At 45.9% G+C, this 26690-nt stretch overlaps 1 protein-coding gene across 1 annotated transcript in view; it reads left to right on the top strand.

Annotated features, from left to right (window-relative positions):
• LOC310871279 (receptor-type tyrosine-protein phosphatase N2-like) overlaps positions 1-26690 on the top strand; it is a gene marked incomplete at both ends in the record, with an annotated part of 183112 nt that overhangs the window by 140037 nt on the left and 16385 nt on the right. Inside the window, 5 exon segments of the mRNA XM_083782764.1 lie at positions 2232-2387; positions 2389-2457; positions 15359-15506; positions 15765-15838; positions 26441-26518. Of these exon segments, the coding sequence (XP_083638890.1) occupies positions 2232-2387; positions 2389-2457; positions 15359-15506; positions 15765-15838; positions 26441-26518 (525 nt within the window).

Genomic DNA, 26690 nt, shown 5'->3' with positions numbered 1-26690 from the left:
TATTATGATTCTATGATTCCTTCCATTTCTTCGCCGCCTCCTCCTCGCAATCTAATTGGCTCTCGGGGGAAGCCGTTTTTAATTACACCGTAAAAGATTTGCTGAGGAGTTCGCCCTGCGGCCTTGTTAGAACGCTGTTTCTCAACATGGGGTACGGGGGGCACCAGGGGTCCGAGGTGGACACGTCTTTGGGTCTGAGAGACAGTACAATTGCAACCATTTGTACACTCATAGTTAAATAAGCAACTGAGGATTTTACAGTGTAGATTGTGGTTTCGGTATATGGTTTAGTTCGGAGGCCGAGAGCCAATATGAGCGCCATACATCACTGTCTCCGTGGCAACCTGCAGGAATATTAATCACATCACAGTTGCAGCGGACTAATGTATAGGACTGTTCAAATTAACTCCTGACGTCAATCATGCACCCTCACTGTACAGCTAATCTGTAGCGTTGTAACGTACACAGATGACCTGCCGTGATACAGTCAGTGTCCTTGAGCGCAGAGAGATACCAGGTTGTAGTTGAAAGCTGATTTATAGTACTTTGTTGTAGGACTTTGTCGGATGCGACGCATTGTGAGCTTGTAGATTGGCTATACTCTGAGTATAAATGAGGTGAGGGTTAGAACAGTCAGTCCTACATTCATGAGTCCGACGCGACACCCTATACAAAATCCAACCCTAAACCTAACCTAATAGTAAGCCACGGTTTAGTTTTGTAACCTGCCATGCATGTCGGGAGCCACAAGTTAGTTTTAACAGTTTCCGTGCCGCGAATGGATTACTCCAGGTTAATGTCGCTGCCGTATCGGACATACCCGCCTTTTGTTTTATGTGTTTAATCCGCCGTAATGTAATGAATACAAAAGAAAATCCGTCTTCGTCGCGGAGTATGAGACTGGATGGCTTCGCTGTGATGACGAAACCGGAAATCGTCACATGCTGTGGGCTGCTAGGCTTCTGGGAAATTGAGGCCAATGGAAATGCATTGGTTGCAACGCCTCATTGAAACCAATCTTGTGTGCGTCTTCCGGTGCACCAAGATGGTGGATGCTACACACAGATCATAACAAACCACGGGAGCTTTTTTTGATGGATTTTCGCGGATTAAAAGCCCAAATAATTCAGCGTATGCTCTAAAGGTAATACAACAATCTCGGCAGTGAAGGGGGGTTGATTAAAATGCGGGTTAATCGTAAAAAACAGTCAAACTGTTAACCTACTAAGGGTTAGTTGTAACCGGCCGCGCATGCCGGGAGCAAATTTACACACTACTTTTTCTTTACTAGATTATTTCCATTTTTCAGTGCTTTTCTACTTCTGTTTCAGGGAAAACATTGTACCTTTTTTAAATTCATGAGAATTATTTGACAGCTTTAGTTACTTTGCAGATTTAGATTATGAATATAAAACATACATTAAGTGATAAATGATGGTTAATCTACCCAGCAGCACATAAAGTAATTAAAATCAGCCCCACCTTTACAGGCTGCGATATTAATGTGATGAACACATTAATGCAGGAACTCATTACAGTCAATATATGAATGTGGGTCATTCTGCATAATGAGTACTTTAATGTTTGGTACTGTAACCTGGATATATTTTAATTTACATACTTTTAATCAAGTATTAATCAAGTAATTTTGGTGCTGTATGTGTATTCTGCATGGTGCTAATACTTTTTGGTACAATTACTCAAGTAACAGTTTTAACACATATATTGCCAGGGTAATCAATAAGAAAACCCCATTCCCTGCCGGTGTTTTTTCACTAACCTTTGAAGAATCACCCGATCGTGTTCATTGCATGAACATGCGCCTTAACATAGTGATCTTTAACTTAGTGCGATCCTTGCATAGTGCAATCCTTAACATAGTGCAATCGAATGGCCAAATGTTGGAAAATATTCCACAATCGCCAGTGACCACAAGGAAGAAAAACACCTCCGCTTGCAGGCTGCCATCATTGTCCATAGCATTGCAATGGAGACTCGATTATCCAGTATCCCTCAGAAGCGAGCGTCAGTTGTTTTCTTCTGGTCATGTGAGTGTTGAAAATGAATTGGTTCAGAACCCTAAAAGTTGGTTCGGAACTGGAACCAATAAAATGGCTGCCGGTTCTGTGAAAGCACCAATGTTCCGGAATCAGTTCCAGAAGTTATTTTGGTGCAAGAAAAGGGCTTTAAGCGAGGTCTTCCTGTCTCTCTCTCTCTCTCTCTCTCTGTAGGAGCTGTGTCGTCAGCGCATGGCGGTCAAGCCCCCCTCCTCCTGTGCCGCAGAGCGCTCCTCGGAGCCCCTCTCCTCTCGCATCAACAGCGTGTCGTCGCAGTTCAGCGATGGCGGGGGTCCGGCCGCGGCCGTCAGCCCCTCTGCCCGAAGCTCCCACCTCCTCGTGGTTCAGCGAGGAGCCCACCCACTCCAACATGGACATCTCCACGGGTCACATGATACTGGTAAGAGATCGCCTTGTATAGGACGAGGAGAGGTCTGGGACCCCTGGGTGCATGCGTTTGGTCCGACGTACTAACAGTCCGACAGGCATTTAATTATTCCGTTACCCTACCCCAAACCCAAGCCCTAAAACCTGTCGTGCATGCCGGGAGCCACGGGTGAGTTTTAACCTGCCACGGGTTAGTTTTAAGCGGCCACGCATGTCGGGAGCGATGGTGTTGTCAGACGAATGCCTGTTGGACTGTTAGAATGTGTAACCAACGTTAATCCCTATAGGGGGTGTCCTCAGAGTCAGTGGTGGAAGTAGTATACTTTTTTTTTTTACTTAAGTATACGTAATAATACTGCAATGTAAATGTACTCTGTTACAAGTAGAAGTCCCATATTCAAAATGTACTTGACTAAGTATCGTCATCAAATATACTTAAACTACCAAAAGTAAAAGTACTCAATGTGCAGAATGTCCCATTTCGTAAGAAAATAAATTATGAAAAATCTTTGGAAAATGGCCGAGCTACAAGCTCTCAATGCGCCACATTTCAAATGGCTGTATAGGGCTGCTTCATGTATGTTAATGTACTACTTTACACCACTGCTCAGAGATACTGCAGGGGGTGGGGGAAAATCTGGGTGTCTAAAATCTTTTTCTTTTACATTCACCACTGAAAGCTGTTACTTTACAGGATTCAAATTCCAAAACGGCCCAAGCTTTGAATCACGTCGCTTGTGGATCTGTTACTTTTGCTGCTTTTGTGTGACGCTGCAGTGTGATCAAGTGGGCGTTAATGTAGGCCTATACGAAAAAACTGCGAGTTAGAATATGGAGATAAGAGGTTTCTGCCCGACAGCGACAAAATTAGCTGTCATCTTGTATCACTGCACAGTCCTGATTTTTGTACTTAAGGGAACTCTCGTGATCTCTCTCTCTCTCTCTCTCTCTCTCTCTCTCTCTCTCTCTCTCTCTCTCTCTCTCTCTCTCTCTCTCTCTCCTTTTTCCTGAAACATCTTCTCACCTTGTCAGTTCCTTTCATCCTTTTTTTGAGGTTCCTCTCCCCGTTCCGCCTGCTATCTTTTGCTACATCTGCCCCCCCTCTCTCGTTCTCTCTCTCTCGCTTTCTCTCATCTGTCTATCTCTCACGCCCACCCATGCACACAGCCACACACATACTTATACTGTTCTCCGTCTCCCATCACCACCCCCAACTCTCTCTCTCTCTCTCTCTCTCTCTCTCTCTCTCTCTCTCTCTCTCTCCATACATCTCATTACACCACGTCCTCCCCTGATCATGCTGTCATAAGTAAGCACATTTAGTATGTAGTTAATTATTTTCTTGCCTATATAAGCATATAAGCGTAGACGACCGTTTAATCCATAGAAACGCGCCAACGCTTTGTTTACCTTTTAGCATTGCTCCGGGTAGTATAGCCCTCCTCCGTCACCAGCAGCGATGTGATTTCTACATCCAGCTCTGTTGAGCCTCCATTATAACCCCATTTTCAAAGCGCCGTATCTCCAAAGGTTAGAGAGCTGTCCATGGTGAGCATCCCAAAAACATCCCAAAAACTATACTTTTACTCCACTACTTATTTATTAGTTATACTAAATTTGTATAATTGTGGGCTTGTTTAATTATTAGTACAAAATGTAGGCCTACATTAACCACTTCAGCCTTTTATACATTTCAGCCATTTGAAAATAGCAGATCTACAAGCTCACAATGCATCACTATTGCCGTGGCTTTGTGCCACATTTCGAGCTTTAGATCTGCTACTTTTGATGCTTTTGTGTGACGATATAGTATGATCAAGTGGGGCATTCATTTACGAAAAAATGCAAAGACAAAATGTACTTCATCATCCCCACCTCTCTCTCTCTCTCTCTCTCGCTCTCTCTCTCTCTCTCTCTCTCTCTCTCTCTCTCTCTCTCTCTCTCTCTCTCTCTCTCTCTCTCTCTGTGCGTTCAGCAGAGAGAGGTTGGCGGTGCTTATTTGATGTGTTCAATAAGCACAACACTGCTAATTACCCCTGAGAATTCAGAGAGAGAGAGAGAGAAGGGAGAGTAAGTACAGAGGATGTGTTTGTGAGTAGGATGTAAATATGTGTATAGAGTATGGCTGGGCAATTAACTGAAATGATTACCTATATGGCTATGTTTTACTCCTATTTACCATAATGTGCACAATATCAGGCAATAAATTACAACCATGAACCTTGAAATAGAAACCATGTCCATGTCCATGTTTTTTTTTTTCGTCTTTTTCATTGGAAATGGTGTATAAGAAAAGCTTTCGCACAAGCTCACTACGCGTCACCTTGCAGCGTGTTCTGAGCTTGGGTGGATATAGCAGCAGGAAAGTGCTCCACCCCTAGTATAGGTGGCTGGATGTGACACTTTTTTAAAGCAGTGAAAATTGCACGTTGGGAGACATTGTCCTTATGAGAGACTGCCACCATTCCACTGCGATAACCTGATGGTGAATGAGACTCCTCTCAGTCCCAAGCCTTCTTCATGTGCTCTACTTCTACTTGGATGGTGGTTTGTTGTTGTATTCTGCATCTCTCCCCATGTCCGTCCGTCCGTCCCCATCCGTCCCTTCCTCCCTCTAAACTTTAATAGCAACACGTGCACTTTCATTCGCCTCGCAGCCAACTCATCTCCGCAGCAGTTTCAGTGCCATCCCCACGACGGCCGCTCTTTCCCTCCAAACCACCAAACCTTTTGAGCGATGCTGAGTTAACTTTTTTGTCTTTCCACCAGCGACGTTGTCAAGCTTCTTTCTCTTGATCTATTCACACACATAACTTCACACATTAGAGGCTGAGGAATTTTCAACGTGTTTTCTTTTTTTTGTGCGTTGTCGGTGTGAAGTTGCAAATAGCACGGCGCTCGCACAGCGACAGGCTCGCCTCCCTGGCGGTACAGCTGCCGCTTTGGGGGGAAATTCAGAGCCTGGCTGTTCTTCAGAAGACACGTGGGGAAAACATTAGACAAATGGAAGAGACTCAAACCTGAGACACACTTTAGTTACGTAATAGAGGATCTGTAAGCTAACACAGCGTCATTTCGGCTATTTTGACAAAGGCGTGCGGGTGAGTGTACCTCTGGCTTGACGAGACACACGTGAGTTTACAGCGATCACACACCCCGCCGCCCAAAAGCAAATATGTCATCTCACGAGCGGCCAGGTGCTTCGCTTCTCGCAAGGGAACAGTCAAGTGATTAATAATATTGAGGGTGTCAGAAATGAAAACACACACGCATGCACACACACACACACACACACACACACACACACACACACACACACACACACACATAGAATATAGACACACAGACATGATTGCTCACAGGCTTACAGCGGCCCACCCCGTTACACGCAACAAAAAACAATAATTGCCTAGCGTAAAGCCCAGGCAAATCCCACGTCATCAAACATCCCCCACCGCTTTGAATTTAAAGAGAACTGTCTTTCATCGTCTTATCTGTGTTAATGTATTACTTTCTCCCTCCCCTCCCCTCTCCGCTCTCTCTCTCTCTCTCTCTCTCTCTCTCTCTCTGTGTATCTTAAGAGGATACTAGGCTCTATATATAAAGCACATTATCTCGTCTTTTGTTTTATGGCCAAGTATAAGTTATAGATTATACGGCGAGCGCCCCTGCTCACATGAACTGTACTACTGGGGATATGGATTCTGCTTTTGTTTTCAAAAGGCCCTTTAGCTCTTTGTGATTGTACAGTACTTGCCTGGTTGGCAGGCTGAGACTGCGGGCTTACCTATAGCTGGGTAGACTAGCAGGGTTGTCTGACTGAAAGACGGGGTTTGGCGAACAGGGTCGGCAAGTGGATTTGGCCAGCTTGGTAGGCTAGCATGCAGCTAGCGGGGTAGGCTAGCATGCAGCTATCAGGGTTGGCTAGCGGGGTAGGCTAGCATGCAGCTATCAGGGTTGGCTAGCGGGGTAGGCTAGGCCATAGAGGTATATCTAGCCCATTCTGACCTGAGATCAGATTCATACGAGGTTTCCACTGGACACACACTGGTCTGATTAACCCATTCTGACCTGAGATCAGATTCTAAAAAATGTCAGTCGGTTTTTCAAAAATAGCAGACCTACAAGCTCGTATCGCGCCACTCGGTGGCGCGATATGAGCTTGTAGATCTGCTATTTTTCAATAGCTAAAAACTTTCAATAGCTAAAACACCAAAATGGGTTCCCGTTCAGAATGGGCTAGAGGGAGGACAGCTCCGCCCCCACCTATTGATTTCTATGAAGGTTTCTCAACAAGCGCATGAAGCACCCTGACGTATCTCTACTTCATGAAGCACCCTGACGTATCTCTACTTCATGAAGCACCCCTGACGTATCTCTACTTCATGAAGCACCTGACGTATCTCTACTTCATGAAGCACCCTGACGTATCTCTACTTCATGAAGCACCCTGACGTATCTCTACTTCATGAAGCACCCTGACGTATCTCTACTTCCTGGAGTTGTCTCCAGCTTTTGGAGCCAATAGAGCCAATAGAGCCGGTGCTCTATCGATATGATAGAAGCATGCGCATATAGTGTCCCAAATGCTTTCTTTCTTTCTTTTGATGACATCTGATCACACTTGACTTTCCCTGTAATGTGTATATATATGTGTGTGTGTGTATATATATATATATATATATATATATATATATATATATATATATATATATATACGTTCTATGATGTCAATGAGTATCATGAAAGTACTGAGAGACCCATCCACCTCAGACATCAGCAACATTATGAAAATCACAAAATATAATTGTCAATATAAATTCTCATGGCTATTCCATAACCATATCTACTGTCCTAAACCTTTGTTTACTGTAATTCTGCAAACTGTTAATAAATACTTCAATCAATCAAAAACCCAACGAGCAAGCAGGCAGGCTCTATCCATCTCAATGGTAGAAATGTCAGCAGAAAGCTGCATGGGTTCAAACCCAGGAAGAGCAAAATTGCAGGTTGCAGGTTGCAGCTTTTACTAATTGGGCTTAGATTAACTAGATTAACCCTGGCTGGACTGCACTTTGGCTACAGATGGCTCACTATCCAGTGCTGGAAAAAGTATATATATTTTATTTTCTACTTAAGTAAAAGTAGCACTACAGCAATGTAAAATACTCTGTTACAAGAAAAGTCTGTAAAGTAGTAAAAGTAAAAATGTGTTAACATCAAAATGTACTTAAAGTACCAAAAGTTAAAGTACTGATTATACAGAATGTCCCATTTCACGTTTTCAATATACTGTATAAAAATCTTTAGAAAATTGCAGATGTACAAGCTCACAATGCATCGCATCGTGACATATTGTGAGCATGTGGATCGGCTTTTTCAAAAGGCCGAAATGTATATGAGCTGAATGGCAGTGGTGTAGTCTCGTCTCCTCTCCTCATCTCACCTCCTCTCGTCTCCTCTCCTCATCTCACCTCCTCTCCTCTCCTCATCTCACCTCCTCTCGTCTCCCTCTCCTCATCTCACCTCCTCTCGTCTCCTCTCCTCATTTCACCTCCTCTCGTCTCCTCTCCTCATTTCACCTCCTCTCGTCTCCTCCTCATCTCACCTCCTCTCGTCTCCTCTCCTCATTTCACCTCCTCTCCTCTCCTCATCTCACCTCCTCTCCTCTCCTCTCCTCCCCTCATCTCACCTCCTCTCCTCTCCTCTCCTCATCTCACCTCCTCTCGTCTCCTCCTCATCTCACCTCCTCTCGTCTCCTCATCTCACCTCCTCTCCTCTCCTCATCTCACCTCCTCTCGTCTCCTCTCCTCATTTCACCTCCTCTCGTCTCCTCCTCATCTCACCTCCTCTCCTCTCCTCATCTCACCTCCTCTCGTCTCCTCATCTCACCTCCTCTCGTCTCCTCTACTCATTTCACCTCCTCTCGTCTCCTCTCCTCATCTCACCTCCTCTCGTCTCCTCTCCTCATTTCACCTCCTCTCGTCTCCTCCTCATCTCACCTCCTCTCATCTCCTCTCCTCATCTCACCTCCTCTCGTCTCTCTCCTCATCTCACCTCCTCTCGTCTCCTCTCCTCATTTCACTCCTCTCGTCTCCTCTCCTCATTCACCTCCTCTCGTCTCCTCTCCTCATCTCACCTCCTCTCGTCTCCTCTCCTCATCTCACCCTCCTCTCCTCTCCTCTCCTCTCCTCATTCACCTCCTCTCGTCTCCTCTCCTCATCTCACCTCCTCTCGTCTCCTCCTCATCTCACCTCCTCTCGTCTCCTCTCCTCATCTCACCTCCTCTCGTCTCTCCTCATCTCACCTCCTCTCGTCTCCTCTCCTCATCTCACCTCCTCTCGTCTCCTCTCCTCATCTCACTCCCTCCTCGTCTCCTCCTCATCTCACCTCCTCTCGTCTCCTCCTCATCTCACCTCCTCTCGTCTCCTCTCCTCATCTCACCTCCTCTCGTCTCCTCTCCTCATTTCACCTCCTCTTGTCTCCTCTCCTCATTTCACCTCCTCGTCTCCTCCTCATCTCACCTCCTCTCCTCTCCTCATCTCACCTCCTCTCGTCTCGTCTCCTCATCTCACCTCCTCTCGTCTCCTCTCCTCATCTCACCTCCTCTCCTCTCCTCATCTCACCTCCTCTCGTCTCGTCTCCTCATCTCACCTCCTCTCCTCTCCTCTCTCATCTCACTCCTCTCCTCTCCTCTCCTCATTTCACCTCCTCTCGTCCTCTCTCCTCATCTCACCTCCTCTCGTCTCGTCTCCTCATCTCACCTCCTCTCGTCTCCTCTCCTCATCTCACCTCCTCTCCTCTCCTCTCCTCATTTCACCTCCTCTCGTCTCCTCTCCTCATCTCACCTCCTCTCGTCTCGTCTCCTCATCTCACCTCCTCTCGTCTCCTCTCCTCATCTCACCTCCTCTCGTCTCCTCCTCATCTCACCTCCTCTCGTCTCGTCTCCTCATCTCACCTCCTCTCGTCTCCTCTCCTCATCTCACCTCCTCTCCTCTCCTCTCCTCATCTCACCTCCTCTCGTCTCCTCCTCATCTCACCTCCTCTCGTCTCGTCTCCTCATCTCACCTCTCTCTCCGTCTCCTCTCCTCATCTCACCTCCTCTCTCTCCTCTCCTCATCTCACCTCCTCTCGTCTCCCTCCTCATCTCACCTCCTCTCGTCTCGTCTCCTCCTCTCACCTCCTCTCCTCTCCTCTCCTCATCTCACCTCCTCTCGTCTCCTCCTCATCTCACCTCCTCTCGTCTCCTCTCCTCATCTCACCTCCTCTCGTCTCCTCTCCTCATCCTCACCTCCTCCTCGTCTCCTCTCCTCATCTCACCTCCTCTCCTCTCCTCTCCTCATTTCACCTCCTCTCGTCTCCTCTCCTCATCTCACCTCCTCTCGTCTCCTCCTCATCTCACCTCCTCTCGTCTCCTCCTCATCTCACCTCCTCTCGTCTCCTCATCTCACCTCCTCTCGTCTCCTCATCTCACCTCCTCTCCTCTCCTCATCTCACCTCCTCTCGTCTCCTCCTCATCTCACCTCCTCTCGTCTCCTCTCCTCATCTCACCTCCTCTCGTCTCCTCATCTCACCTCCTCTCGTCTCCTCTCCTCATCTCACCTCCTCTCGTCTCCTCTCCTCATTTCACCTCCTCTCGTCTCCTCCTCATCTCACCTCCTCTCGTCTCCTCTCCTCATCTCACCTCTCTCGTCTCCTCCTCATCTCACCTCCTCTCGTCTCCTCTCCTCATCTCACCTCCTCTCGTCTCCTCTCCTCATTTCACCTCCTCTCGTCTCCTCTCCTCATTTCACCTCCTCTCCTCTCCTCTCCTCATTTCACCTCCTCTCGTCTCGTCTCCTCATCTCACCTCCTCTCGTCTCCTCTCCTCATTTCACCTCCTCTCCTCTCCTCATTTCACCTCCTCTCGTCTCGTCTCCTCATCTCACCTCCTCTCGTCTCCTCTCCTCATTTCACCTCCTCTCGTCTCCTCTCCTCATTTCACCTCCTCTCGTCTCCTCTCCTCATCTCACCTCCTCTCGTCTCCTCTCCTCATCTCAACCTCCTCTCCTCTCCTCTCCTCATTTCACCTCCTCTCCTCTCCTCATCTCACCTCCTTTCGTCTCCTCTCCTCATCTCACCTCCTCTCCTCTCCTCTCCTCATTTCACCTCCTCTCGTCTCCTCTCCTCATCTCACCTCCTCTCGTCTCCTCCTCATCTCACCTCCTCTCGTCTCCTCCTCATCTCACCTCCTCTCAGTCTCCTCATCTCACCTCCTCTCGTCTCCTCATCTCACCTCCTCTCGTCTCCTCTCCTCATTTCACCTCCTCTCGTCTCCTCCTCATCTCACCCTCCTCTCGTCTCCTCTCCTCATCTCACCTCCTCTCGTCTCCTCATCTCACCTCCTCTCGTCTCCTCTCCTCATCTCACCTCCTCTCGTCTCCTCTCCTCATTTCACCTCCTCTCGTCTCCTCTCCTCATTTCACCTCCTCTCGTCTCCTCTCCTCATCTCACCTCCTCTCGTCTCCTCTCCTCATCTCACCTCCTCTCCTCTCCTCATTTCACCTCCTCTCCTCTCCTCATCTCACCTCTTTCGTCTCCTCTCCTCATCTCACCTCCTCTCCTCTCCTCTCCTCATTTCACCTCCTCTCGTCTCCTCTCCTCTCCTCACCTCCTCTCTCCTCTCGTCTCTCTCCTCATCTCACCTCCTCTCGTCTCCTCTCCTCATTTCACCTCCTCTCGTCTCCTCCTCATCTCACCTCCTCTCGTCTCCTCTCCTCATCTCACCTCCTCTCGTCTCCTCTCCTCATCTCACCCCCCTCTCTCGTCTCCTCTCCTCATCTCACCTCCTCTCCTCATTTCACCTCCTCTCGTCTCCTCTCCTCATTTCACCTCCTGTCCTCTCCTCCTCATCTCACCTCCTCTCGTCTCCTCTCCTCATCTCACCTCCTCTCGTCTCCTCTCCTCATCTCACCTCCTCTCGTCTCCTCTCCTCATTTCACCTCCTCTCCTCTCCTCCTCATCTCACCTCCTCTCGTCTCCTCTCCTCATCTCACCTCCTCTCGTCTCCTCTCCTCATCTCACCTCCTCTCATCTCCTCTCCTCATCTCACCTCGATCCTCTCGTCTCCTCTCCTCTCCTCATCTCACCTCCTCTCCTCTCCTCATCTCACCTCCTCTCGTCTCCTCTCCTCATCTCACCTCGATCCTCTCATCTCCTCCACGCACACACGCACATGTGCACGCACTCCAGGGCCCACGTCACAGTGCTTGTCGCCTCAATCGACTTCTTCTTCTTCTAACTTTTAAAATAGTTAGCTTATTGAGCAGTGGTTTTCAACCTTTTTCATATTTTTCATATCAAGGTCCACTACATTTTATTTGGCATTTGAACCACAGACCATTTGGTTACCAACTCTCCATCATTTAGCTGGGTTCTACCTGGAACCCACTTCTGTGGCATTAACACACGCAACACAAACATGCACGCACGCACTCTCTCTCTCTCTCTCTCCATCACTTCATCATCACAGGCCCCCTCATACAGCAGCAGTACTGAGAGGCAACAATGGCCGCCCTGCGCTGATGCAGTGTTATTGCGTTGGGAGTGATTTCACCCAACACCTTGGGGCAGCTGTGTGCTCCTATCACCCCCCACCCCCCCCCCCCCCCCCCGCCTCTCGGTGAAGAGGATTAGACGGTGTTTGGGCGACACATGGCGATCTCAGCAGCTTCTGATTGGATTGCAATAATCCCTTTACACTGCCTCCCAGAACCCTATTACCCTGGTATTAACGAGAGAGAGACAGAGTGGGGGGGGGGGGGGGGGGGGGGGGGAGATGAAGGGAGAGATAAAGAAGAGGAGAGATGGAGAGAGATGAAAGGAGAGGAGGCTGTTTCGTGTGTGTGTGTGTGTGTGTGTGTGTGTGTGTGTGTGTGTGTGTGTGTGTGTGTGTGTGTGTGTGTGTGTGTGTGTGTGTGTGTGTGTGTGTGTGTGTGTGTACTCACATATAGGTGCTTGTGTGTACTTACAATTTGCATGTGCACACTGTGTTAAAAGAGTATTTCTCTGGGTAAATGCCCTCATAAGAAGTGTGTGTGTTTGTGTGTGCGTGCATGGTATGTGTGGTATAATATATGTGTGCATGCATCCGCGTGCGTGCATGCGTGTGGTTATTTTTAAAACCCTCGTCATGTTCTCGTCGGACATTAGATAAGCAGACATCCTCTTTTGAAGCGCTTTCCATTTTTAACAGAACACCTCTTTAGCAGGAGCACATTAGTCCCTATTTCATAATCCACTTCCCAATTACATCTCCTCCATTTGTTACCCACGCTATAAATCAACCCACGGCACGGCAGCCATTTTAACAACCTCCAGCACCAAAACCGTTCCTTTCTCTCCTCCATGAACACCTCTTTTATAAACATTTCTCCTGCGTCCCCCCGTCCTTGCGTCCCCATTATTCTGCGCACGCACAGACCATGGTGTCGCGCAGCTGTCCTCAATTCAACTCAACAAAACTTTATTGTCACATCTCTCACAGGTTCACAGGTGTAAAAGATAAATGTGGGTGGAATTATTTCTCGTACAACATTGCAGTTTCAAGAACGATGGAAAGAGATGGAGAAAGAAACAGAACGATGTCACACATCAATGTGGCAGTGTGAAATACAGCGCTGTTCAGCAAACTGAACTTGAGAACTGTACTTAAAAGGACCTCCCTCTTTTCTTTAAATGATTTTTCAGGATATGAAACAGCACAGCATTGTATAGGTCAGCCTTCGTGAAGGGTGCTGTTCTGTCAGCGCATTCTCACTCCTGCAAACAGGTGACTGCCTGGGACGGATGTCGGGAGTACCCACGACAACAAAAGTTGACTGGAGGGGGGCTTGTTTGTCAAAATAATAAAATGACCAATTAATAAAGACCATAACAGGCATGTAACTCTGAGAGTGTACAAGTGTGTTGCAAATAAACATTTGAGAACCACTAGTCGTAGTACGTGGAATCCTAATGCGCTATAGCGTCGTAGTAAATAACTGTTATAAATATTCAGAAGAAAACCTGGAGACTAACAGAAAATAAGGATATTATTCTGTATAAAAAAGAAAAATCTAAACTTTGCCACGGACAAGACCAAGTCTTGCCGCGGACACATTGTCTGTGTACGGACATGTTGATGAACCCTGAGGGGACGTGAGTTGTATAATTCGGTCCCTATCCATTCGGGACGTAACTTGAGTCAGATGAAGTGGACTTGAGCCACGAGAGGCTCTGCAGAGCAAGCCGCTAGTGAGTGAGTCGCCGTGCCGAACTTTGTGACTCGCCGAACGTTGCGCTTCGCCATCGTTTTAACTGTTTTTTTAGGGAGGCTGGATGTTTTGGGTTATGTCAAACGTTTGATCATTCCTGTCTCAGGAGCTACTATTTGGATGCAAGATGCAAATACAAAAAAATGTGCTTAACCCATTCAGACCTGAGGACGATTCCTGACAGTTCTAAATCCTGTCAGTTTTCTGACCCCCCATGGGCGGGGCGAGTCATCAGAAACTCTACGTCTCTGATGTTTCCCATGTCAGTCTTTCTCAAAAAACTTTGTTAATGTCCATACTGCCACATTCCCCTCCCTCATACAAAAGCTAAAAACCATGACCCTCCCCGGTATTCCTACAACGAGGCCCTCTCATGAACAATGAACAGTACTAAGCTGTTAGGCGTGGCACTAGCAACAGCGCTACTGTAGCTCCGTGCAGTTCTTACCGGCTGACGAGCTCATTAGCGCCACTTGATCAAAGTCACACGGCCTTAATTAATTATGAATACAGCACGGGAGGTAATGGTCTGCCTTTAAATTGGTTGTCATTTAGAGAGAGCTATTCCTAACCAGGCCTAATAGCTGACCTCCAAAATGAGAAAAGAGTGTGTCTCAGACACTTTCACCATGGCACCTATTTTGGGCATGCCATTAAACTTAAAGCCCATAGGTTGTTGAGCGGAGTCCCCCAGGGCTGTGTATGAGTGACTTGTCTGTTTTCGCTTGCTAAAATGCTAAAATGTTCTCAAAACTTCCAAATAAAGAACTAACATCATGTGCAGCCTATAGGAAACTGAGAGTCATTCCTATACCTTTCCCTTCTTAACAGACCCACATTAGATGAAAGTAATACTACAGTAGCCTCTGTAGGGGAGTTTGTTTAGCTGACCAGAATGAAATATAATAAATTAAATTGATTAGTTGGATTAAGAGTTGCACCACTACAAACGACAGACATCTCAAGTTTATCTCACTCCTTCTCATTGGCCCCTTATCCACTGAAAGAACGTTGGTTCTATAGAACTGGTTCCGTTCTAGATTCTTGGAACCTTGCTTTCACGGAACTGGATGCAAACCGGCTTGCGTTTCCACCAGTTTTAAGCAGTTTTTCAAAATGGTTGTCGTGTTGCTGCAGAACTATACATGTTCTAATCTAAATGGTCCATGGTGTTGTTCTAGGCCCATACTAAATGGTCCATGGTGTTGTTCTAGGCCCATACTAAATGGTCCATGGTGTTGTTCTAGGCCCATACTAAATGGTCCTTGTGGTGTTGTTCTAGGCCCATACTAAATGGTCCATGGTGTTGTTCTAGGCCCATACTAAATGATCCATGGTGTTGTTCTAGGCCCATACTAAATGGTCCTTGTGGTGTTGTTCTAGACCCATACTAAATGGTCCATGGTGTTGTTCTAGGCCCATACTAAATGGTCCTTGTGGTGTTGTTCTAGGCCCATACTAAATGGTCCTTGTGGTGTTGTTCTAGGCCCATACTAAATGATCCATGGTGTTGTTCTAGGCCCATACTAAATGGTCCTTGTGGTGTTGTTCTAGGCCCATACTAAATGGTCCATGGTGTTGTTCTAGGCCCATACTAAATGATCCATGGTGTTGTTCTAGGCCTACATGGAGGACCACCTAAAGAACAAGGACCGCCTGGAGAAGGAGTGGGAGGCTCTGTGTGCCTACCAGGCTGAGCCCAACGCCTGCACCGCCGCCCTGAGGGACGGCAACGCCAAGAAGAACAGAACCGCAGCCGTGGTGGCATGTATGTATACTGTCTGTCTGTCTGTCTGTCTGTCTGTCTGTCTGTCTGTCTGTCTGTCTGTCTGTCTGTCTGTCTGTCTCTGTCTCTGTCTCTGTCTTATGGGTCTATGCAAGTGAGTCCATTTTGAGTCCTCTCAGACTGAACTGACCAATTGGGATGCAGCAGTGGTCCTCAAAGTGGGCTCCTTGACAGGGTTCCCAAAGGACCCGTGCACAAATGGAACCAAATGGACTGATGGGGTGAATGTTTGTGTTGCAGATGATCACTCCAGGATCAGGCTGAAGGTGGAGAGCAGCCAAGGCAACTCAGACTACATCAATGCCAGTCCCATAGTGAGTCACCTCTCTGTTTATTAACACCATACTGTAGTCCCATAGTGAGTCACCTCTCTGTTTATTAACACCATACTGTAGTCCCATAGTGAGTCACCTCTGTTTATTAACACCATACTGTAGTCCCATAGTGAGTCACCTCTGTTTATTAATACCATACTGTAGTCCCATAGTGAGTCACCTCTGTTTATTAACACCATACTGTAGTCCCATAGTGAGTCACCTCTCTGTTTATTAACACCATACTGTAGTCCCATAGTGAGTCACCTCTGTTTATTAACACCATACTGTAGTCCCATAGTGAGTCACCTCTGTTTATTAACACCATACTGTAGTCCCATAGTGAGTCACCTCTGTTTATTAACACCATACTGTAGTCCCATAGTGAGTCACCTCTCTGTTTATTAACACCATACTGTTATCCCATTGTGAGTCACCTCTGTTTATTAATACCATACTGTAGTCCCATAGTGAGTCACCTCTGTTTATTAATACCATACTGTAGTCCCATAGTGAGTCACCTCTGTTTATTAATACCATACTGTAGTCCCATAGTGAGTCACCTCTGTTTATTATCACCATACTGTAGTCCCATAGTGAGTCACCTCTGTTTATTAATACCATACTGTAGTCCCATAGTGAGTCACCTCTGTTTATTATCACCATACTGTAGTCCCATAGTGAGTCACCTCTGTTTATTATCACCATACTGTAGTCCCATAGTGAGTCACCACTGTTTATTAATACCATACTGTAGTCCCATAGTGAGTCACCTCTCTGTTTATTAACACCATACTGTAGTCCCACAGTGAGTCACCTCTGTTTATTAACACCATACTGTAGTCCCATAGTGAGTCACCTCTGTTTATTAACACCATACTGTAGTCCCATAGTGAGTCACCTCTGTTTATTAACACCATACTGTAGTCCCATAGTGAGTCACCTCTCTGTTTATTAATACCATACTGTAGTCCCATAGTGAGTCACCTCTCTGTTTATTAACACCATACTGTAGTCCCATAGTGAGTCACCTCTGTTTATTAACACCATACTGTAGTCCCATAGTGAGTCACCTCTCTGTTTATTAACACCATACTGTAGTCCCATAGTGAGTCACCTCTCTGTTTATTAACACCATACTGTAGTCCCATAGTGAGTCACCTCTGTTTATTAATACCATACTGTAGTCCCATAGTGAGTCACCTCTGTTTATTAATACCATACTGTAGTCCCATAGTGAGTCACCTCTGTTTATTAATACCATACTGTAGTCCCATAGTGAGTCACCTCTGTTTATTAATACCATACTGTAGTCCCACAGTGAGTCACCTCTCTGTTTATTAATACCATAGTGTAGTCCCATAGTGAGTCACCTCTCTGTTTATTAATACCATAGTGTAGTCCCATAGTGAGTCACCTCTCTGTTTATTAACACCATACTGTAGTCCCATAGTGAGTCACCTCTCTGTTTATTAACACCATACTGTAGTCCCACAGTGAGTCACCTCTCTGTTTATTAACACCATACTGTAGTCCCATAGTGAGTCACCTCTGTTTATTAACACCATACTGTAGTCCCATAGTGAGTCACCTCTGTTTATTAATACCATACTGTAGTCCCATAGTGAGTCACCTCTGTTTATTATCACCATACTGTAGTCCCATAGTGAGTCACCTCTGTTTATTAACACCATACTGTAGTCCCATAGTGAGTCACCTCTCTGTTTATTAACACCATACTGTAGTCCCATAGTGAGTCACCTCTCTGTTTATTAACACCATACTGTAGTCCCATAGTGAGTCACCTCTGTTTATTAACACCATACTGTAGTCCCATAGTGAGTCACCTCTGTTTATTAACACCATACTGTAGTCCCATAGTGAGTCACCTCTGTTTATTAATACCATACTGTAGTCCCATAGTGAGTCACCTCTGTTTATTATCACCATACTGTAGTCCCATAGTGAGTCACCTCTGTTTATTAATACCATAGTGTAGTCCCATAGTGAGTCACCTCTGTTTATTAACACCATACTGTAGTCCCATAGTGAGTCACCTCTCTGTTTATTAATATCATACTGTAGTCCCATAGTGAGTCACCTCTGTTCATTAATACCATACTGTAGTCCCATAGTGAGTCACCTCTGTTTATTATCACCATACTGTAGTCCCATAGTGAGTCACCTCTCTGTTTATTAACACCATACTGTAGTCCCATAGTGAGTCACCTCTCTGTTTATTAATACCATAGTGTAGTCCCATAGTGAGTCACCTCTGTTTATTAATACCATACTGTAGTCCCATAGTGAGTCACCTCTGTTTATTAATACCATACTGTAGTCCCATAGTGAGTCACCTCTCTGTTTATTAACACCATAGTGTAGTCCCATAGTGAGTCACCTCTGTTTATTAACACCATACTGTAGTCCCATAGTGAGTCACCTCTCTGTTTATTAACACCATACTGTAGTCCCATAGTGAGTCACCTCTGTTTATTAATACCATACTGTAGTCCCATAGTGAGTCACCTCTGTTTATTAATACCATACTGTAGTCCCATAGTGAGTCACCTCTCTGTTTATTAATACCATACTGTAGTCCCATAGTGAGTCACCTCTGTTTATTAATACCATACTGTAGTCCCATAGTGAGTCACCTCTGTTTATTAATACCATACTGTAGTCCCATAGTGAGTCACCTCTGTTTATTAATACCATACTGTAGTCCCATAGTGAGTCACCTCTCTGTTTATTAACACCATCACACCACATACCCCAAAAGAAAGCTTATGTTGTCTACTTAAAAAAGAAATTATTTTACCATCTTCCCTTCTGGAGTTATTGACCTTTATACAACACCTGGTTTTGTCTAACAGTGCTGTTTTTGAACAGAAAGCTGAGATATTCACCATTTTATGTCACAGACATTGACAGGCAGATATAAAAATCCTATACATGCTATACACCAAATGAAAGAACTGAATCTCTGCTTTCACGAGGGAAAGAAAATCACGTGTATCCCAAATTCCGTTCATAAGTAATTAGCTTTGGAATTCAGCATGGTCCCACCAATAAAGGTGAGAGAGAACACATAATGTATGAAACGAGTTGTTCGACGTCCATAAAAAAAGAAGGCCTATAACGACATATACATGCTATATACTCTATGAAAGAACAGACTCTCTGCTTTCATAAGACAAAAAAAATACATTTATCCCATCTACCGTTCACCAGTTATTGACTGTTGAAGTACAAGTAAGTTAGTTCAGTACAGCTTTCTATACACGGACTGAGGCAGAAAATCATGTACAACTTCTATTTACAGTTTGGTCTGCATTTGTAATGCTAATATTATCAGTGGATTTTACTATAGTAATCATAATATGATTACTATAGTAAAATCCAGTATACAGTAACATATTATGTTACTATACGGTTACAGTGATGCCCATATTATCAGTGGATTTTACTGCAGTAATCATACAGTTACAGTGATATATCAGAGTTTTTTACTGTAGTAAGCATACAGTGAGCTGCCCACTATATACTGTATTTACTCTGAAGCCCAGCCTCCCGTGCCAGAGCATCATTCCCTTGTCTATACAAATGTTCTTCAAGGGTGTCAACATCTCCTGGAGCTTGGCCAACAGGTAGTCCAACACTGGCCTCACCTTGTGCACGTTTGTCTGCCTTGTTACCTGCCCCATTGTCAGAGAAGTGAAGGAACCGGAGCAGGAGCTGAAAAACGGTCACGGGCCATGGTCTTGTTGAAAAACGGGTTAGCAAGAACCTCACTAGTGTCCCAATACAGCTCCAACTTGGGCTTGACGATGACCCCAGGGAATACAGGGTGAGGACGTTCTTCAGCTCTGTCACGGTGGTTTCTTTCCAACTCCACACTCCAACTCCACACAGAGAGAGAGAGAGAGAGAGAGAGAGAGAGAGTGCATCTATTACTAGAATAGTGCCTGTTGGGGCTGATCAATAAAGATTCTGAGAATCATGTTATGTCTTACTGTACTTTCTACTGTACTGTAAGTGAATCGTGTTGGGTTACAGAAGTGTTAGTATCTGTATCAGTAGGACCCGGGTCCTACTGATAGTCATTAGTCTACTTGACTGAAGTAATTAAAGTGTGTCATGTATGTTTGCATGTTTGGAATTGTAACAGCTGAAATCAATAACATATCAGTATTCCAATATTAACCTGCAGGCCTGCATTAAAGGAGAATTCAACACTAGAAGGCTTTCTTACCTTTATTTGTCGTTGTTACGTCCCCACCAAAGAGGTCCAGGTGTTATTTTGTGCAAAAGCGCATTATTGGCTATTTCCCCTACCATAAGCCCTCAATGAATTGCATTGAATTGAATGGGGCTATGGGGTGTTGTGCTAATTCGCTTATTTCCATCGCTCAAAAAAAATAATTGTATACATCCTCTCTTCATGAAATAGTATCCCAAGTGGCACACTTTACTACTTATTTATATGGAAATAAGCGAATTAGCACAAAAACCCAACCCCCATTGAGGGCTTATATTTTAGGGGAAAAGGCCAATAATGCACTTTTGCACAAAATAACACCTGGACCTCTTTGTTGGGGACGTAACTACTACAAATAAAGCTAAGAAAGCCTTCTAGCATGGAATTCTCCTTTAAGTGAAGGTGAGGGCTGCATGTGGCGCCCGGGAGAATTCAAATCCACCGTCTTGGAACTGCTGGTCCCGAAAAGCAACCGGAAACAAAGGCTATTGGCTGGGAGGGCAGCGAGGGCAGAAGCATTTCTCGTACAGTTGCTGGAGGGAGGGAAGCTGACCTCGCATCATGCTCTCTCTCGGTCGTTTTGCGTAGTTTCGCTCTGTGTGCACCGCAGGTCGTTTTGTTTTGCGTCGGTGCACTAGGGCTGTCCCCGACTAAGGATTTGTATAGTCGACTGATAGATGAATACATTTGCTGTTAGTCGACTAATAGTCGACTTTTGTCCCAAAATAATTTATATAAAAATACAATATTTACAAAAATATACAAAAATATTGTATTAATATTGTATTATAGACTCCAGAAAAAGAAAAGAAAAAAAAACCTTTTTTTTTGTTTTTGTTTTTTTAACTGAGGCTTGTCATTAGCCAGATTGAGCACAGCAGGTGAGATTGAGATTCTGGAGTCTATCAGGCCAGCGCACTGTGCGATTCAAGTCACAGGCAGTGGCACATTGCCACACAGGCAGACACACTCCACATGCACATTGGAGATTTGAATAGTCAGAATGTTCAAATGTGTTTATGTCCCCCACAGACCTAGTGGAATAATACAATATTTTTGTAAATATTGTATTTTTATATACACTTTTTTGCTCAGTCGACTAAGAGGTGGTCAGTCGACTAAGACCCGTTCCGATCGATTAGTCGACTATTCGACTAATCGAGGTCAGCCCTACGGTGCACTCTGTGTGCACGGCAGGTCGTTTTGTTTTGAGTCGGTGCACTCTGTGTGCACCGCAGGTCGTTTTGTTTTGAGTCGGTGCACTCTGTGTGCACGGCAGGTCGTTTTGTTTTGAGTCGGTGCACTCTGTGTGCACGGCAGGTCGTTTTGTTTTGAGTCGGTGCACTCTGTGCACCGCAGGTCGTTTTGTTTTGAGTCGTTGCACTCTGTGTGCACCGCAGGTCGTTTTGTTTTGAGTCGTTGCACTCTGTGTGCACCGCAGGTCGTTTTGTTTTGAGTCGTTGCACTCTGTGTGCACCGCAGGTCGTTTTGTTTTGAGTCGGTGCACTCTGTGTGCACGGCAGGTCGTTTTGTTTTGAGTCGGTGCACTCTGTGCACCGCAGGTCGTTTTGTTTTGAGTCGTTGCACTCTGTGTGCACCGCAGGTCGTTTTGTTTTGAGTCGTTGCACTCTGTGTGCACCGCAGGTCGTTTTGTTTTGAGTCGTTGCACTCTGTGTGCACCGCAGGTCGTTTTGTTTTGAGTCGTTGCACTCTGTGTGCACGGCAGGTCGTTTTGTTTTGAGTCGTTGCACTCTGTGTGCACCGCAGGTCGTTTTGTTTTGAGTCGTTGCACTCTGTGTGCACGGCAGGTCGTTTTGTTTTGAGTCGTTGCACTCTGTGTGCACCGCAGGTCGTTTTGTTTTGAGTCGTTGCACTCTGTGTGCACCGCAGGTCGTTTTGTTTTGAGTCGTTGCACTCTGTGTGCACCGCAGGTCGTTTTGTTTTGAGTCGTTGCACTCTGTGTGCACCGCAGGTCGTTTTGTTTTGAGTCGGTGCACTCTGTGTGCACCGCAGGTCGTTTTGTTTTGAGTCGTTGCACTCTGTGTGCACCGCAGGTCGTTTTGTTTTGAGTCGTTGCACTCTGTGTGCACCGCAGGTCGTGTCGGTGCACCGCAGGTCGTGTCGGTGCACCGCAGGTCGTGTCGGTGCACCGCAGGTCGTGGCAGATGATTGTTCGTGACCTTGGATTTATGCTAATGAGATGCTGCATGGTTAGTGTTTACAGACAGTGTTTGTTTTACTCAGTACTTTTTGGCACGTTCACACCTAAAGCCTGCTAGTGGGGCTCAGAGGACTGACGCACACTTGGTCACACACACAGTCTCTCTCACACACACACACGGTCACACACACAGTCTCTCTCACACACACACACGGTCACACACACAGTCTCTCTCACACACACACACGGTCACACACACAGTCTCTCTCACACACACACACGGTCACACACAGAGACACAGATTAACGTTGTTATACAGTAGGAACAATGAACTCACACGCTTGCACAAACTAAGTAACTAACGCATGCACGCACACTCTCACGGCCACACACACACACACACACACACACACACACACACACACACACACACACACACACACACACATTATTATATGCTCCATGTTATTGCCAAGTATGAGGCTTATACAAGGAGGTTGTGTAGTATTAGCTACAATGTTCATAATATCTCATTAACTGAGTTTCTCTAGAACAGTCTGCACACTGCAGCGTTTAATTGTTTTTTTACTAATCTTTTAAGGCCCACAAAATATTTTGTTCTATGACTATGTTAACACCAAATAATGAAATGTCTCAAAAGAAAGGGGAAAAAGTTCTGCAATGTTCCGTTCTTTAGTTCACACGCGCGCAAGCATGCACGCGCGTTTGCGCACACACACACACACACACACACACACACACACACACACACACACACACACACACACACACACACACACACACACACACACACACACAATGTTACAATGCCAGATCTCAGACAATAAATTTAAGTGTCAGGAAGCAGAGAGAAAGACAGACAGAGCTGCTCAGTCCTCTCTCTCCAGCAGCCTGTATGTGAGAAGCATGTTAGAACAAAATGGCCGCTGTGTGTAATTGTCGGACCGGCCTTTGTCATCAGCCATCATCACGGATGATTATCTGCCGAGATAACTGTCCTCAGCCCACCGCCCCTGGGCTGACACACGCACATGCACACACCAGCACGCACGCACAGACGGACGCACGCACGCACGCACGCAAGCACGCACACACAAACACACCATACACTGTTACACCTTCCCCAACCATATCTAATAGGTTTAATAGGGAGTGATAATAATGAGTGTAAAGCTTGGTTCATCACCATCATATTATCATGTAGTCGTATATGAAAGGCTCAGAGGAACATTAAAGGAAGCCACTCCGAATGATGGCTCCTACAAATATAATTGCTTGGCAGCTAAATTGTCCCGGCCCAATTATGACATTTTCCATTCAATTTACATGGTAATGTGTTGTGCGTGTCACTCAAACCTCTCGTCCGTCCGTCCGTCCGTCCGTCCGTCCGTCCGTCCGTCCGTCCGTCCGTCCGTCCGTCCGTCCGTCCGTCCGTCCGTCCGTCCGTCCGTCTGTCTGTCTGTCTGTCTGTCTGTCTGTCTGTCTGTCTGTCTGTCTGTCTGTCTGTCTGTCTGTCTGTCTGTCTGTCTGTCTGTCCGTCTGTCTGTCCGTCCGTCCTAACCCTCACTCTGTCCTGCCTTATTGTCTTTAGTGGTTAGAGAGCCAGTGACATGATGCTGTGGTTTGAATCCCAGACATACAGTATACGGATGTGTAACTAATAGCTATGAGTGGTTATAATGGTTATGTCATCAGAGAGTCATAGTGAATTATATATCCTTGGTGATCGGCATCTATCCAAGGTTCGGATGTCATTTGTGTTTTGTACCGCATCGCTTCTGACATGTTAACGTTTCTGGCAAAAGATAAACATGCTAATAATAGCCGATCGTTACAATGGTCTGGGAAACAGGAAATGAACATGAGCTAAAATAGAAGAATCCTGGCAGGGCTAGTTACCTACACTCCGCTGCCACCTAGCGTGGCAAAAAAAGAGATTTCTCAATACTGACCACATTACTCCCACTTAGTCGCCTGCGATACACACAGCAAATTCCAAGTCCATCGGTCAGTTGGTTCTCGGGATATGCAGAGGACAAATGGACAGACAAATTATTCTGTGCATTTATAGACAGAATATAAAAGCCTATCTTTTGTCTAACTAGGGAGATGCCCTGCATGTCCCTCTATATATACAATACCCATTGTACCAGTTGTGAGACTACCAACCTGACTACAGAATGATGTCCCTTCTATGGCCATGTATGGAGATCTCTGTATACAGTACGTCTGTCTCATGTCCCTTCTATGTCGGCGGACTTGGACAACCGTTGATACGACACACACATTTACACACTCTCACAAGCAGAGATTTGTGTAATTTATTGAAGGATTTGCCAGCAAAAAAGGAAACATAACATACTGGAATTAAGTGAAGTTATGTGCGCGGTTTAACCACTTCTATCCCATTGCGTCCATATTTAGGGGGAATATATAAGTCAAGAATGTCATGTCATGCTTGCCCAAGAGATTTGGTGTAAACGGAAAACGTGGTCTAAAGTACAGTTGTAAGTCAACTCCAGGTCTCTAAGATTTACAGGCGTTTAAGTGGTTAAAAAGACCAACCGCGGCCCAGGCCGTAGCGTAACGGTCTGGGCACCGGACTGGTGATCCAGTCGCGGTGTGCCGCGGGTTCGACTCCCGAACCCGACACGGCCTTTACCGCATGTCATCCCCCATCTCTCTCCCGTTTCCTGTCAGCCTACTATCTGTCCCTTAAAAAATCAATAAAAGGCGTAAGCCGCAAAAAAATATCTTAAAAAAAAAAAAAAAAGACCAACCGCAGGGCTCTGACATTCAAGTGTAAATCCTCAACAGCCCAGGACGTATTCAGTGCCCATGCAGGGTCTAAACATGTACCAGTGTGAAATCAGTTATGCAGTGCCCATGAGGGTCTAAACATGTACCAGTGTGAAATCAGTTATGCAGTGCCCAGGGTCTAAACATGTACCAGTGTGAAATCAGTTATGCAGTGCCCATGAGGGTCTAAACATGTACCAGTGTGAAATCAGTTATGCAGTGCCCAGGGTCTAAACATGTACCAGTGTGAAATCAGTTATGCAGTGCCCATGAGGGTCTAAACATGCACCAGTGTGAAATCAGTTATGCAGTGCCCATGAGGGTCTAAACATGTACCAGTGTGAAATCAGTTATGCAGTGCCCATGAGGGTCTAAACATGCACCAGTGTGAAATCAGTTATGCAGTGCCCATAGGGTCTAAACATGTACAGTACCAGTGTGAAATCAGTTATGCAGTGCCCAGGGTCTAAACATGTACAGTACCAGTGTGAAATCAGTTATGCAGTGCCCATGAAGGTCTAAACATGCACCAGTGTGAAATCAGTTATGCAGTGCCCATGAGGGTCTAAACATGTACCAGTGTGAAATCAGTTATGCAGTGCCCAGGGTCTAAACATGAACCAGTGTGAAATCAGTTATGCAGTGCCCATGAGGGTCTAAACATGCACCAGTGTGAAATCAGTTATGCAGTGCCCAGGGTCTAAACATGTACCAGTGTGAAATCAGTTATGCAGTGCCCAGGGTCTAAACATGTACCAGTGTGAAATCAGTTATGCAGTGCCCAGGGTCTAAACATGTACCAGTGTGAAATCAGTTATGCAGTTCCCATGAGGGTCTAAACATGTACCAGTGTGAAATCAGTTATGCAGTGCCCAGGGTCTAAACATGCACCAGTGTGAAATCAGTTATGCAGTGCCCAGGGTCTAAACATGTACCAGTGTGAAATCAGTTATGCAGTGCCCAGGGTCTAAACATGTACCAGTGTGAAATCAGTTATGCAGTGCCCATGGTTCATGGAATGACACTGTTCGTTGGCTTTGCTTCTCACGGGTCCATTTGGTTCCATTTGCACAGTCTTTTTTAAATGGACGTCCTAGTCATGCCTGGGGTTTTGTTTTAAATGGACGTCCTAGTCATGCCTGGGGTTTAAATGGACGTCCTAGTCATGCCTGGGGTTAAATGGACGTCCTAGTCATGCCTGGGGTTAAACTTTTCCCGGAATATCTCGTGAGGCGTCCCCAACTGATCAACTCTCTCTCTCTCTCTCTCTCCCTCTCCCTCTCCCTCTCTCTCTGTCTCTCTCTCTCTCTCTCTCTCTCTCTCTCTCTCTCTCCCCCCCCCCCCTTTCTCTCTCTCTCAGATGGATCATGACCCCAGGAGTCCAGCCTACATCGCCACCCAGGGACCTCTTCCCTCTACGGTGGCCGACTTCTGGCAGGTCAGAACACGCACGCACATACACACACACGCACACGCACACACACACACACACACACACACACACACACACACACACACACACACACACACACAGGTGTGATTTTTATTTAATCAGACCAGTGTGTGTCCAGTGGAAACCTCGTATGAATCTGATCTCAGGTCAGAATGGG

Source organism: Protomyctophum parallelum, assembly GCF_964188405.1.
Source record: "Protomyctophum parallelum genome assembly, chromosome: 14".
NCBI classification, from domain to species: domain Eukaryota; kingdom Metazoa; phylum Chordata; class Actinopteri; order Myctophiformes; family Myctophidae; genus Protomyctophum; species Protomyctophum parallelum.
Note: the sequence above shows the minus strand (reverse complement) of the source record. Positions and strands in the feature narration are given on the sequence as shown.